At 36.4% G+C, this 14,361-nt stretch overlaps 1 protein-coding gene across 2 annotated transcripts in view; it reads left to right on the forward strand.

Moving 5' to 3' along the window:
* Positions 1-14,361, forward strand: part of LOC110464969 (protein crumbs homolog 1-like) — an 80,172-nt gene that overhangs the window by 14,570 nt on the left and 51,241 nt on the right. For both annotated transcript variants that reach the window (XM_021520492.1, XM_021520493.1), the window contains one exon: positions 3,935-4,069. In XM_021520492.1, coding sequence (XP_021376167.1) covers positions 4,009-4,069 — 61 coding nt within the window. In that variant the 5' untranslated portion in view covers positions 3,935-4,008. The remainder of the gene's footprint in view (positions 1-3,934; positions 4,070-14,361) is intronic.

Raw genomic sequence — 14,361 nt, forward strand, 5'->3', positions numbered from 1 at the left:
AAATTTGATATGTAGGTTCCCCTTGATCCCTCGTTTTGCATGATATATTTTGAGACTGGTCATAAAAACAAAATGCCTGAAGGGAACTAAACAGATCTTTCTTATATTGCAATGATCGGTTCTATTTCTTTCACATTAAGTACTGTACTATTCAATATGTGAAATGACAAACTCACTTTGAAGGTTGTCTTTTATGCACAGCAGTATTAAGTTTAGATCAAAAGTTACCACAAGGTGAATTTACTCGATCAAACAGATTAGAGAAAAGAAGAGAAAAGATCGAACTGACAATTAAAGAACTAATGAAGGTGGTACAATGGTGGGCGCCAAGATCCCTCTGGGATCTCTTGTTATTGTAACTTAATCTTATATGCAATTTTTAGCTTGCCTGGCTCACTGACAGGATTTGGGCCAAGTGAACTGATGCATTGGTATGGCAACTGTCCATCTGCTATCTTTCAGAAAATTCTTGCATCAACTTTTCTCTAAAAAAAATTCTTCTGAATAACCAATAGGCCAAGGCAGGAATCATCATATTTGGCCAGAATTTGAAGCATGCTGAGATGAAGAGCTATACAATTTGTTCAAATGGATGACCTTGACCAACTTTGATGGTCAAAGGGTTCAAAGGTGTTGAAACATTAACAAGCTTCTTCTCTTAGATCCTCGATAATCAGAAAGTCATAACAATATTTTGGCCTGTAGCATGCTTGGATGAAGTGCTACCACGTTTGTCAAAATATATGGTCTTGATTCACTTTCCATGTCAGAGGGGTCAAAGGTATTAAAACTTTTTGTGTAACCAAGTTCCATACGGGTCATATTTGGCCAGTAACATGCTGTTTGTTCAGAAGAAGAACCTTGACCACTTTTAACTTGTTACAGTGAATGATATGTTAAACCCTATAAACAAGTTCTTTAGTATAACCCAGAAATATATTCAAGATGGTGATGATGATGACAAAAATTTCTTATAAACTAATTTTGTACTGCCCCTAACATGATATCCTGGATCCAATTGTTATCTTCTGTAGTTGAGTTAAAATTGAGAGGAAAACTACTAGACGTCTGACTGGTCTGTAGTCCATAAATCTGATGGTTTGACTAGGCATGAAGTGTGTGCCTGTAGATCTGAGATAGGCAATGATTCAAGTCTCTGTCTATATCTCTTTGTGACAGTTAATCATGAAGCACTCACAAAAATGTGTTATATTGTTCCCAAGGTTTGTGTTTACTGGTTTCCATGACACTGTGCTCTTTACAGATACTGTGGGTGTTAGGAATTTAGAACTTAATATGTCTTTGTAGAATACCTTTATATGTGACAGTATTGGGAATGGATCTCCAGGGAGAAAAAAGCAGTGTGTCATGCCTGGGTGGGGTTGTGAGAAAGAGACGTAATGTTTGTAAAGGTAAATTGTATTTTCATTGTTCGTCATTTTCTGAATTCAATTGTAAAACAGGAAATCAGAACAGTTAAAATACTATTAGCCAGTCTTGAGGTCCCTTGAATCCAATTATTACCTAAAATTGTAGTTTATTTTGTATTTTGAATGAAATCTTGTGAAAAATGTTGCTGCTTTGACACCAATTTCTAGTCGGGGAAAAAAATGCTCGATTATTTGATTCTTCTGCTTCTTCTAATCGAACTTGTCAGGGCCATACGTTTTAAACTGTTAAAGATATCTTGATGAAACTTTAGGTATGCATGCATCACCCACAGGAGGTGTGCAGTGCACTGGAATTAGGTCACTGTGACCTTCACCTCACGGTCAAAGGTTAAATAAGTGCAAATTTGCAGTAAATTCTTGTCCATCCCGTAAATTTCAAACCGTTAAAGATATCTTGATCAAGCTTGAAGCATATCTGCATCACTCACAGAAGGGTGTGCAGTGCACTGGAATTAGATTTCATGCTTCACTATATAGTTATGGCCCTTTGTTTAGTTTTAATGCGGAAGTTTGTCCGGAGCATAAGTTCCATGTTATTTCACCTACGTTGACCATACTTATCATATTTACGTATATTGGGAAGGCGGAATCGCTCGCGCTAAAATCAGGTTTTGTGCCCCACTATATACAGTTATGGCCCTTTGTTTATTTTTAATACCGTAGCCAAAGTTTCATAAAAATAAAGAAAAACCAGGATACATAGGTACTTAGGATTAAATCTTGATATACCGGTATTCCACTGTGATTTGGAGTGTATTGATATATAATGTATACGTCAGTAGTATGTTGTATTCAGGTAAATGGTTTCATCAGGTTAAAATATAATACTATCCACACTAAGACCTGGAAAGTTTATTTAGAAGAAAACTATATAAATCACATCTCGCAATGCATTTTGCAAAATAATATTGATTAGAAACTTAAGTGTTTGAAAACGAAAATCAAAAAGAAACAAAACTTACAGGGGTCAAGGAGCTATAAATGTTGTAACTGCACAGCATAAAAATGAGAGATGATTACCTTGACAAGGGAAGTAACTCCATGAAATTCAACAGCTCTAAAGTTAACTTTACTTTGTGTTTATAATTTGCATGTTGATCGGTTGTTGTACACTAACAGTTGTCTCCCTTTAATATGCCAGTTTTACCAGGTAATTATGATATTTCAAAATTGCCTGTTGCCTGAGTGTTATTCATATGCATACATTCATGAGTACCTTCTAAAAGTGTCACCTGTTCTTGTTTACCTTCCAATGTGTCGTCAGTTCTATTGTATCTTCCAGAGCTGTCATCAGTTTTTGTACCTTCTAAATGTGTCATCTGTTCTTGTGTACCTTCCAAAGTGTCATCAGTTCTAGTGTATCTTTCAAAGCTGTCGTAAGTTTTTTATACCTGCCATGTAGAGGTGTCATCAATTTAGTTAATAAAATCTAATCATAAAAGTGATGTTCACTGTATTAGCTCAGTTAAATTGCAGAAAACAATTGAGCATCTTGATATAAAGTGTTGTATGCTGACTTAACAAGATTGTTTGTTGAATAACATGCTATTTTAAGCTGATATTGTATTATTCTGCAACATCTTGTTAAAATTGGTAATATTGTAAACCAGACGTAATTGGCTACTGGTAAATTATAGCCTGGCACACACATTTTCTTTTCAATTGAATGCTAATGTACGACTGATCTTGACCAAGACTGCTATTTGAAGCAGACTTGTTCAACGTCAATATTAGATACTGACAATCACCTTATTAGCTGCTTTTGTAACTTACATTTTGCAAGGATTATTTTTCTGAGATTTTTCTCAATCCAGAAAATAAGTGAAACTGTATCCCCAAAATTTCTGCCTTTTATAATAACAGTAGGTGTGTATTCCTTTGCAGTACTTTGATGACTAATGACAGCTTTACAACATAAACTTGTAGAAAACATTTCTATTGAGCTTTATTATTATTTAATCAACTGATTACAGTTGTGGGATCGCACAGCGTTACACGATGTGCGGTGTGCGCACGGTGTGTGAACGGTGTGTGCACGATGGGCGAACGATAAAAAGCCAAACCAATTCTTGACAGCCTAACGGTCGCTGTAATACTGTGTAACATGCATTGTGAAATTGTATAATCTTGATTATTGTCATGAGAAATTACAAATATATACACAGTGTACATTATTGCATACAAGCCTTCCGTATTTTTGTCATTTCGTAATTTTGATCTACAAATGATATCAAATCGCACAGTTGTGCGGAGAGAAGTGCACAGCGGGGCGAATGATTGCTAAATCGCACAGTTGTGCGCACCATGTGTGGACGATGTGCGGACGGTGTGTGAACGATGTATGCCCGGTGTGCGCACGCTATTTTTGGTGCGTTGTGCGGTCCCACAACTGTATATATGCATAATTGCAATGAAACTGTGATATCAGCACAGCATATCAATTCTCCTACATGTTCCTGATGTCATATTGTTCCAAATTGCAGATAGTTCCAAGTGCGATGAACAGAGAGGAAGAAAGATGTAGGGAGGAAGACATAGCAATGAGGATAAGCACATCATGGGCAGACTCTATCACAGGGTATACCTGGTCCTAGTGTTTGTCTTGTTAACTCGTACAGGTGAGTCTGTCACAGAGTAATTAACTGGTCCTAGTGTTTGTCTTGTTAACTCTTACAGGTGAGTCTGTCACAGAGTATATGTTGTGTCCACTAGTACAGGTGAGTCTGTCACAGAGTATATGTTTTGTCCACTTGTACAGGTGAGTCTGTCACAGAGTATATGTTGTGTCCACTAGTACTTGTACAGGTGAGTCTGTCGCAGAGTTTATGTTGTGTCCACTTGTACAGGCCTAGGTGAGTCTGTCTCAGAGTTTATGTTGTGTCCACTTGTACAGGTGAGTCTGTCACAGAGTATATGTTGTGTCCACTTGTACAGGTGAGTCTGTCACAGAATATATGTCGTGTCCACTTGTACAGGTGAGTCTGTCACAGAGTTTATGTTGTGTCCACTTGTACAGGTGAGTCTGTCTCAGAGTTTATGTTGTGTCCACTTGTACAGGTGAGTCTGTCTCAGAAATTATGTTGTGTCCACTTGTACAGGTTAGTCTGTCACAGAGTTTATGTTGTGTCCACTTGTACAGGTGAGTCTGTCACAGAGAATATGTCGTGTCCACTTGTACAGGTGAGTCTGTCGCAGAGTATATGTCGTGTCCACTTGTACAGGTGAGGCTGTCGCAGAGTTTATGTCGTGTCCACTTGTACAGGTGAGTCTGTCACAGAGAATATGTCGTGTCCACTTGTACAGGTGAGTCTGTCACAGAGTATATGTCGTGTCCACTTGTACAGGTGAGTCTGTCACATGGTATACAGTACTTGTCCTAGTGTTTGTCTATTCAACTCATACAGTTGAGTTCATCACAGAGTATTCATTGTACAATACAAGTGTTTGTCTTGTTCATGATGGTTGTATGTTTGTTTGTGCATCATTATAGGCCAGGTGCTGAATTGTCACAAGGCGTGAAGAATTTATCACAAGTATGTTTCTCTGTTAGTTTTTATGAGCACAAACAAAGCCAAATGTTGCTTACCAAGTGTCGCCCTATGCCAGTAAAATCCATATTTGTATTTTGCCCATCACATCTGATTACTATGTTTATTATATTTCTTTCTAAAGTTCTCTGTAATAATACATTTTCCCTCATTACAAAGGACGAAAAAGTGGGAAAAGTCTAAACAGTATTGAAAATTTCAGTATTATACAGTACTTTTTTGCATAAATTTGACAGAAGTATTATGGTATGGAGTTGTCCATCCGTCTTTTGTTTGTCCGGCAATCTCCTCCTACATTTTTCGACTGATCTCTTTGAAACTTGGTATACATTACAATCATGACATGAAGTTGTGTCTCCATTAAAAGAATTTTTATTCAACAATTTTTCCAAAAGTTATTGCCCTTTGTTCATTTCAGTATTTGATTTTTTGTCTGGAGATCTCCTCCTACATTTTTTGACAGATTTCATTGAAACTTAATAGGCTAAATAATCATGTTATGTTGTTGTGTCTCCCTTAAAAGAATTTTGATTCGACAATTGTTGCAAAAGTTATTGCCCTTTGTTCATTTCAACGCACCGAATATCAAAAGGACATGCAAGCATTAGTTTCCATTGTGGATTTACTGTTGAATTTGTTTTCATTAATGGAGATTTTCTCCAGCATTTTTTATAGCATGTCCGCTAACCACTCTTAGAATGATGCAGATCTTATTTCAATGTAAGAAAGTACACACTATATGGCATTAGACGGGCGTATATTATTCCGCCCCGCTGTACTCTGTCACCTTGAGGAAGGCAAGTGTTGGTAGCTACGTGAGGAGAAGAGGTGCTGTGATCTGGTTCTCCGTGTGATGGAATTACCACGAGTAATCTCCACTCGCAGCCAATCTGTAATCACGTTCGGTGTTGTCGCTACATTTTCTTTCCCAAAGAGAAATTGTCCATTAACCCATTAAAGGATGTCCTGAAAAGAGATTTGTTTAAATTTCCACATATTTTTAGATTACTTACTCCGATAATGATACACAAAGCGACTGCGAAGTGTGAACTAGACGGCCTACGTAAAACCTCGACATTCTAGAAACATCAATTTTAATTCTTTTCTCTGTTTTTTTGTCTTCTCCCTAGAATGCTATCCAGAGTATTTGTGACATTTCTCAGATGCTGTTGTTGAATAAAAAAATCAATCTATTTCAGATGTGCTTCATTAATTTGATTTCTCCTGGCCTAATTGTCTCCCTTTTTTTACCTCATTTCTAGTTACAGAAACAGCAATGTTTTCTCGGATAAATAAAATATCTGCTCTGTCTCTATCCTCTGGGTACAAATGCCTGTCTGTCCAGAGAGAAAAAAAAAAACTAACCTCATTCATCTTAAAAAATATTTATACTTCCGAACAAAATAATTGTTTTTAAAATTTAATTGGGGGCTAAAATTATATTACTGTAAATGGGTTTCCACATTAAAAACCATAGTCAGCAAATGTTGGCTACAGATGTCTACACAAAGGGTTTGACTGTAGTGGAACAGTCTCGGCTACAGTGTAATACATTATTCCTATATATATATGTAAATTGTTATTCCAACACCACAGGGAATATGTGTAGAAAGTGGTGGCGACTGTAGTCTCTGGGAGAGCAAAGGCAAAACGGAAATTAGGTTTGGGGATGCCAGCACAATATACATGAGAAGGCTGCTTTTGGGGAAAGTGTTTCTTTTTTGTCTGGTGATAGATGTTGTATCTTAGAAGCATGTTAGACTTTACAGAGAAAACTACACCAAACCAGATACTACCTGTAAGAATTGGTACAGTGGGGAACATTGCGACTCATACTCATTAAAAAGTTGAAAAGTTAAAGCTCTGTTTTAGGTACTAATCTAACACAAACGGTAAATTACGTGAACAAAATTTTGAAAAATATTTTCATATTAATATCATAAAGTTATAACTGATGTTTTTTGGATATTTTTTTTTATTATTTTTGAGAAAATGTTTTCCCCACTGAATCCGTTTGAGAATTTTAGGATGTATGCTACCTTATTACCACAAATACCTTCTTTGAAAAAGGGTTATACCCACACTGAAAATTTTGAGTGACCTGTTAAATCTTTTTCAAAAGTGGTTGTTAGGACTTTTATATTCATTGAGTACAAGGGATAAGGTTAACAGTTTTTAAGAATTAAAAGGTCAACAAAAACATTTGAATTGAAGATGTAAACAAAGGTAGTATGTTGGGCTGTTGTAGCGAAAAGTACAATGGCATGTGAAATGTTTTGGTCACAGATAAGTAGTGTATAGCGCTTTAAATTCGTGGGGTCAATATTTTGCAGTTTCGTATTCAGCACACATATACACTGGGGTTAAATTTTTCTGTGCACCCGAATCCCATGTGTCGTATAAGGTTTTTTGAGTGTCATTATTTAAGGGTTAAACCTCGAAATACAGGTAAACTGTTTGAAAACACTGATCCTGAGTGTCGTCATCCGCCTGTGACTTCACTCGAAAAAAAAATCAAATGAGTATGTAGTTTGTAGGAGTAAACTGTTATCAATTAATCAACTCCTGATGGGGCCACTTATATGTAAGTGTTGTTTTTACATGGACTGCCCAGTTGTCCGGTGATAATCTGATTTGAGTTCATTTAAGCTTGCATAACAGCGTTGGGTATAAGAATTTTCAACATGTTGTGATAAGGTCCATAAAAGTGGTAAACATTTTCAACAATTTCGCTGGTGTTTAGAATTTGCGAATATTAGTCAAAGCACAAATATAGCGAAAATAAAAAACCCGCAAAACATAACAGCTGTACAGTAATCAATCATAATGAAAAATAATTGGTGACCCAATGCTTACGGCACATCATCGATTTATAAGCATTAATGGGTCGAACAGAGGCGAAGCTTTTTTCTCTAAACTTTTGCAGCTTAGAGCATATCATTAATAGTGAATGTATGACTAAAGAAATAACAAGACAAAAAAACAAATGAACGGTATAAATTGGAGAAATAATGAGGAAATTGTCATGTTAAGTGGATGGGTACAGTCCTTGAATCATAGAGTTGGCAGTCTGAAGGTCTCTTAGGGAATCGCTATACAGACTTATAAATTTGATGGACGTGGAGCATGTAGTAATACAGCAGATTTCTGTCATTTAGTGTCAGTATTGATTGAACCCATAGCTTGAGGCCTTTCACTCATCAGTGCATTTTTAGCTTTAAATCAACTGGAAAACATTTTGAGATGGTGATTAAGTTGTCAAGGAAATGGCTTTAAAATTCTACATTCATAGGCCTCAAATTTTAGATGGGGGGGGGGGAACATAATTTTTGGGGTTTTCATTGTTTTTCTGTCCAAGTCATTTATGGCAAACATTTTGGTAGTTTGTATATTTGGAAGATATAAAGCAGTGCTGCTTTATATAATATAAACTTATATTTACATTTGCGCTGCAACCCACTGTATGAACAATACCAGCAGAATGCATTTCATTTGAGTATGAAAGCAAAAAACTCTTGTGACGTACGTAACACTTGGTTTACTTATGACGTCATAGATTAACCTTGTTTAATGAGAGTCTTGTCGCTTCGCTTCGGATAACATGGAGAATGTCCCTGCGTCAAACACTCAAATGACTATGGTTAATTATTGGCACCAATTTTATTCAAATAGAACTGTGCCGCAAATGTTGTTTAAAGGACGACCCATATACAAAACGCAGTAAATAAATAAATAATTGAAGAAAAAATAAATTAAATTAAACAATTGTTCTATAGTAAAAATGTAAATATAGGGATTGAACAGCATTTCCTCACCTGCCTCTCTTGTTGATTGTTGGTCTGGAGCTTGACCTTAAAACATTACCTGATAGTGATATACATCTGTGACCTTCTGGGCTTCATGTAGGGCTGTGAGTGGATCTCTGAGCCCAGTGATCTTTGTGGCACCTACAAGTCTAGGGTGTCTGGCCTTTCTGAAATACAACAGGCATTATCTGGACCATAAATGGTAGCAAATGTTTGTTTCGTGAAAGTCAGTGCCAAATTTTTGTAAAGATTGCTCTTTGGGGAAATGTACATTGGGAATTTTTCATTTTTATTTTTTTGTTATTTACATTTCAACTGATATCGGAGAATTTGTTAAATTTGTACTCATAAATCAAGATCGGCACATCTTTAGCGATAAAACGTCCAGGGCAAATCTTCAGCAATAAATCTTCATTAAAGGGAAAGACTTAAATGGTAAATCTATAAAGGTAATTTTTCAACGGTAAATCTTAAATGGTCAATCTTCATTAATGAAAAAAAAATCAACAGTAAATCAACAATGGAAACTAGTGCTTGCATGTCCTTTTGATATTCAGTGCAAGTGTTCTTTATTCTATGTTACAAATCTTGAACAGAGTCAGGGGTCCCATATAGGTACCGTCCCATATCATGCTTTCCATAGATTTTGACTCTTACTGTTCTCTATGTTGATAGCTTTCATTAACCCTATCTAATAAATCATGAATAAGCTACCAAACCCTAAAGAATGCTTTCAGACGAAGTCATTTGGAATGTCTTGATTTACTCTTAATGTCATTGTGACATGAAAAGATGATGAACAAACATCCCATTTATATACAGTGGTTCATAATGGGAAAATTTAATGCTGGCAAAATGCAGGTTTTACACAGAAATTGTTGAAAGTACTTAACGTTTTTTGGCAAAATTAACCTTTAATGATAATGCAGGTTAATGCTGTATGTACTTGTGTACCATAATTGTATCGTAGGCGTGGCACCATACTTGTATCGTAGGCGTGTACCATAATTGTATCGTAGGCGTGGCACCATAATTGTATCGTAGGCGTGGCACATGACTAAATACAACACTTAAAACACGCTAAAATGCTTGAATGGAAGATGCGGAAGATCCATGCTCTTAAGTTAACTGACCATTACATATCACTAACTATTTCATACCTATGAATATTACTGATGTGATACAGTCAGTTTTGTAACATACCTGGTGATACTTACTGTATAGTGATACAGACCACTTTTATTTGACATTTTTTAGAATTTTTAATTTTTAATTTTTAATTCCAATTTCATAAAGTTTTGCATTTAGCACAATTTCGCGAAAAGTGTCATTCTTACACTAACCTAACTTTCACAGTTGATACATTTTAGGCCGGTTAAATGCTGTTGATGGTCAAAGCAGGGACAAACAAGACAAATTTCATTCCATTGAATTCTTGTGTTAATAGAAATGTGAATCATTAAGTAAATGTTGTTTATATTCTCTAACTTACCTTTTGTTTGTACCTATATATAAGATTGTAGTAGGTTGAATATACCATCAGAGACGTTTTCACGTTTTATTTGTTTGCATGAAAAAATTCAAATGACATTTGGGGCTATGCTGCAATTACTTATACATACACCAATACATAAAGTCAGAGTTTCCTATCGCAGTGTTGCCACGTAACGATGTAGAAATTCAATTATTGATAGAAAATGTATGGATTTTCACAAATTTGTGCCAGTTAGCTTTGTATATTGTGCGACATTACTGGTTTGTGATTTTAGTTATTCATGTCCGTTTCATAGGCTTATTGTATTAACTGGTGTTTTGGGATGTCTGAATTTTGCACAAGTTGTATTTAAGGTGGCTCGACACATCGTCATCAGCGTCCATTTTCGTGACNAGACAAAGTGATGAATGTTTAACAGAATTTTATCTGATGAAGGAATCCTGTGATGTTAAAAAGAAGAAAGGATTCTGTAAGCACATGGATATTTCTGCTGCTTTCTGTGTTAAAAATGTTGATGCCAATTAAATTTAAGACATACTATGGTATGGCATTGTATGGCTGACTGACTGACTGGGCATCAACAGGATTTTTCCCATAGCAATTTCTTGCTACTTTACTTGCTATTCACTTGGTATACTTGTTATTTTATGATGGCAGAGTGCTAGCTGTGTTTTGAAATCAGGTCCATGCCCCACTATATGCAAAGTTACTGTAATGGTCCTTTGCTCATTTTATCATACCAAAGGTTGCTGGAGCATATAACTGCTTACTAATATTATTTTAATCTATGTTTACCAAACTTGATATATTTTCTTGGGAAGGAAGAAGGTCACAATTTTTTCCATGTTTCATGCCCCATGCAATTTTCTTTATTTAAGTTTGTCCAAACTTTGTCCACAAATTCTCTTTGGTACACTTAAACATGCTGGGAAGGTGAAATTTTTTATGTTCAGTTTTACATGAGTATCAACATACTTTAGCTTATTTTAAACATAAAAGTTTGTCTTCGTTAGCATGATTGTCCATCTGTCAGATTTTATCTGTTATTTTCATTCTCATGTATTGTAAATTACAAACATCTCTCCAGTCATCTACAATTTTAGCTCACCTGATCCAAAGGACCATGGTGAGCTTATGCCATACAGCAGTGTCCGTCGTCCGTCCGTCCGTCAACTTTTCCTTTAAAACACTACTAGTCCTGAACGGCCAAGTAGATTTTGATAAGATTTAGTCTGGAGCATCCTTAGGCCAAGGGGAACTCAACTTTGTATAAATGGTGGGCGTGGCTCCCCTGGGGGCAGAGGGGTGGGGCCCAATAGGGGAAATATAGGTAAAACCTTTAAAATCCTTCTTCTACTGTAGGGATTAAGAGATTTTATCCTAATTTAGTCTGGAGCATCCTTGGGCCAAGGGGACTCAATTTTGTATAAATGGTGGGTGTGGACCCCCTTTGGAAAGAGGGTCGGGGCCAAATAGGGGAAATAGAGGTAAAACCTTCATCCTTATTATCCTTATTTAGTCTGGAGCATCCTTGGGCCAAGGGGACTCAATTTTGTATACACCTCGGGTCTGGCGGCGGGGCACAATAGGGGAAATATAGCAAATTCCATATTTGGTCTGAAGCATCTTTGGGTGAAGGGGAACCCATTTTGTATAAACCTAGCCTGAGGGGCGGGGCCCTATAGGGGGAAACATAGCAAATTATTCTTGATATCCTTCTTCTTCTGTAGGAATGGAAGGATTTGGTCCATATTTGGTGTGGAGCATCCTTGGGTTAAGGGAAACCAATTTTATTTAAACGGTGGGTCTGGCCTTCCTGGGGGCTGAGGGGCGGGGCCCAATAGGGGAAGCATATGTATCAAATTATTCTTTAAAATCCATCTTCTTCTGTAGGAATGAAAGGATTTGGTTCATATTTGGTGTGGAGCATCCTTGGGTAAAGGGGGAACCAATTTTATATAAACGCTGGTTGTGGCCCCCCTTGGGATATGAGGGGTAGGGCCCAATAGGGGCAATAGAGGTAAAACCTTTAAAATCCTTCTTCTACCATAGGGATTAAGTGATTTTATCCTAATTTAGTCTGGAGCATCCTTGGGCCAAGGGGACTCAATTTTGTATAAGCAGTGGGTGTGGTCTCTCAGGGGACAGAAGGGCGGGGCCCCATAGGAGAAATAGAGGTAAAACCTTTAAAATCCTTCAATGACCATCGGGATTAAGGGATTTTATCCTTATTTAGTCTGGAGCATCCTTTGGCCAAGGGGACTCAATTTTGTATAAACCCCTAGGGTCATATCTCAAGTATATCTCATATATCTCAAGTACTGGATGGATCTTTCTGAAATTTCATATTTACTTACAGCACTTATCATGGAGTGATATATCTTTACTTAAAATACCAATTCTTTTAAACATATTCAGGTGAGTGATAAAGGCCCTCTGGGCCTCTTGTTGATTAGTTCATCCACTTTTTCTTTCATCTAGCTATAGCTTCTTTAATCACTAAAAATTATACAATGAGCCTTGTTGGATACTTCATGTGGATCCGGCAGACATATACCTGTTAATGTTCTGCCTCCACAATTCTCTTGTTCTGTATGGGAAGGCTGTATACTATGAGCTCTACATTGCTAATTTACAAAGTTCTGAGCCACTGCATATCGTGGTCTAAACATTCAGATAGAAAGGGTATTCAAGATATAATTCACGGTTTTCAATACAGAGTGCATCTCTAGTTATATTTTGAGTATTGGGGATTATAACTCAACTATCACGTACCACCAAACCATGAAATTGCATGAATTGAAAGAAGGTGTTATAACAAGATTTGAATTATAAATATAACATAATTCAGAAATTTGAGACACCCTTTTGTTTCTATTCAATCAAAATGCTATGAAAGTGTGATTTGAAAAGAAAATTTGCTTTTTAATTTGAATGTTACTCCACTCATATATCAAGTTGGTGCAGTAATTCTGTTTTGTTCATTAATGGTCTCGTACAATCTTGTAACAATAGCGTATACGGCAGCCATTATTTTTCATTTTGGAAGACATTAGTGTAACAATTGGACTAGTTCTGGAGGGAAGTAGTGATTTGAATGCTATGGTGGCACACACTACACCATGACTTAGCAGAAAGACGAAGAACCCTTAATAAAGATCCATAGTTTAGAGCAACACTATGTACGTTTCTTTATTAAAGCTACCATAATGTATTAATCTAAGACTGTCTGCTGGAGTCTGGCTCCACTTGCTGGTGTTCTCTATCTCACTGTCACTGATACACATTAGTGTAGCATATGATATCTCCTATTGTATAACTTGAAAGGTTTTGTCGGTCTTCTCTCATGTTTTTAATAGGAGAGGAAGCTTGATTTAATTCAGTTTAATCTGTTGCCCAATTTAAAATGCTTATGGCAAGGATGGGTAAATGTAACCATTTATAATTGCATAAAGAACCACAATGGTTAAAGGAAGTCGTTAATACTTTACATGCTTAAATGATTGAAAATACCTGTTACATATAAGTACATAAGACCAACTCTCATTTAATGTCACAATCAATATTATATTTGTACCTAATATTTTCAGGGAAGAGTTATACATTTATCACTAAATCTTAAATCATAAATGATTATAGGTAGATACTTCTACTATGAAATATCTAATTTAGCTTATGAAATTTCACTGATGTTAAAAAAGACAAGAAACTCAATACTTGGTTTATGTTCTCGGAGGGAATGACCAGGCGATCGTGTGACCTACCTCAATCTGGACCCTTGATCTCGCTGTTATCCTGGTATAATTACGGGGTGGCCCGCTTCCATGCCTTTTATCCCTAGGGCTCATTTTTCATCATTTATTGGTATAGTGCATTGTAATCGAAGGGGCTTGGACTGTCCAGAGCATGTCACCACTTAGGCCAGACTGTTTTATGCCGGTCAGCGGATAATTACAAAGGGATCAGATATATAGCTCTATCGTTTGTTTCTAAAGGTCATTTGGCTAAATAGGAAATTACAGCCAAAGTATCAATATTCCTTGCGACTTTATTTTCTATTG

This window comes from Mizuhopecten yessoensis, unplaced genomic scaffold, assembly GCF_002113885.1.
Source record: "Mizuhopecten yessoensis strain PY_sf001 unplaced genomic scaffold, ASM211388v2 scaffold11045, whole genome shotgun sequence".
NCBI lineage: Eukaryota > Metazoa > Mollusca > Bivalvia > Pectinida > Pectinidae > Mizuhopecten > Mizuhopecten yessoensis.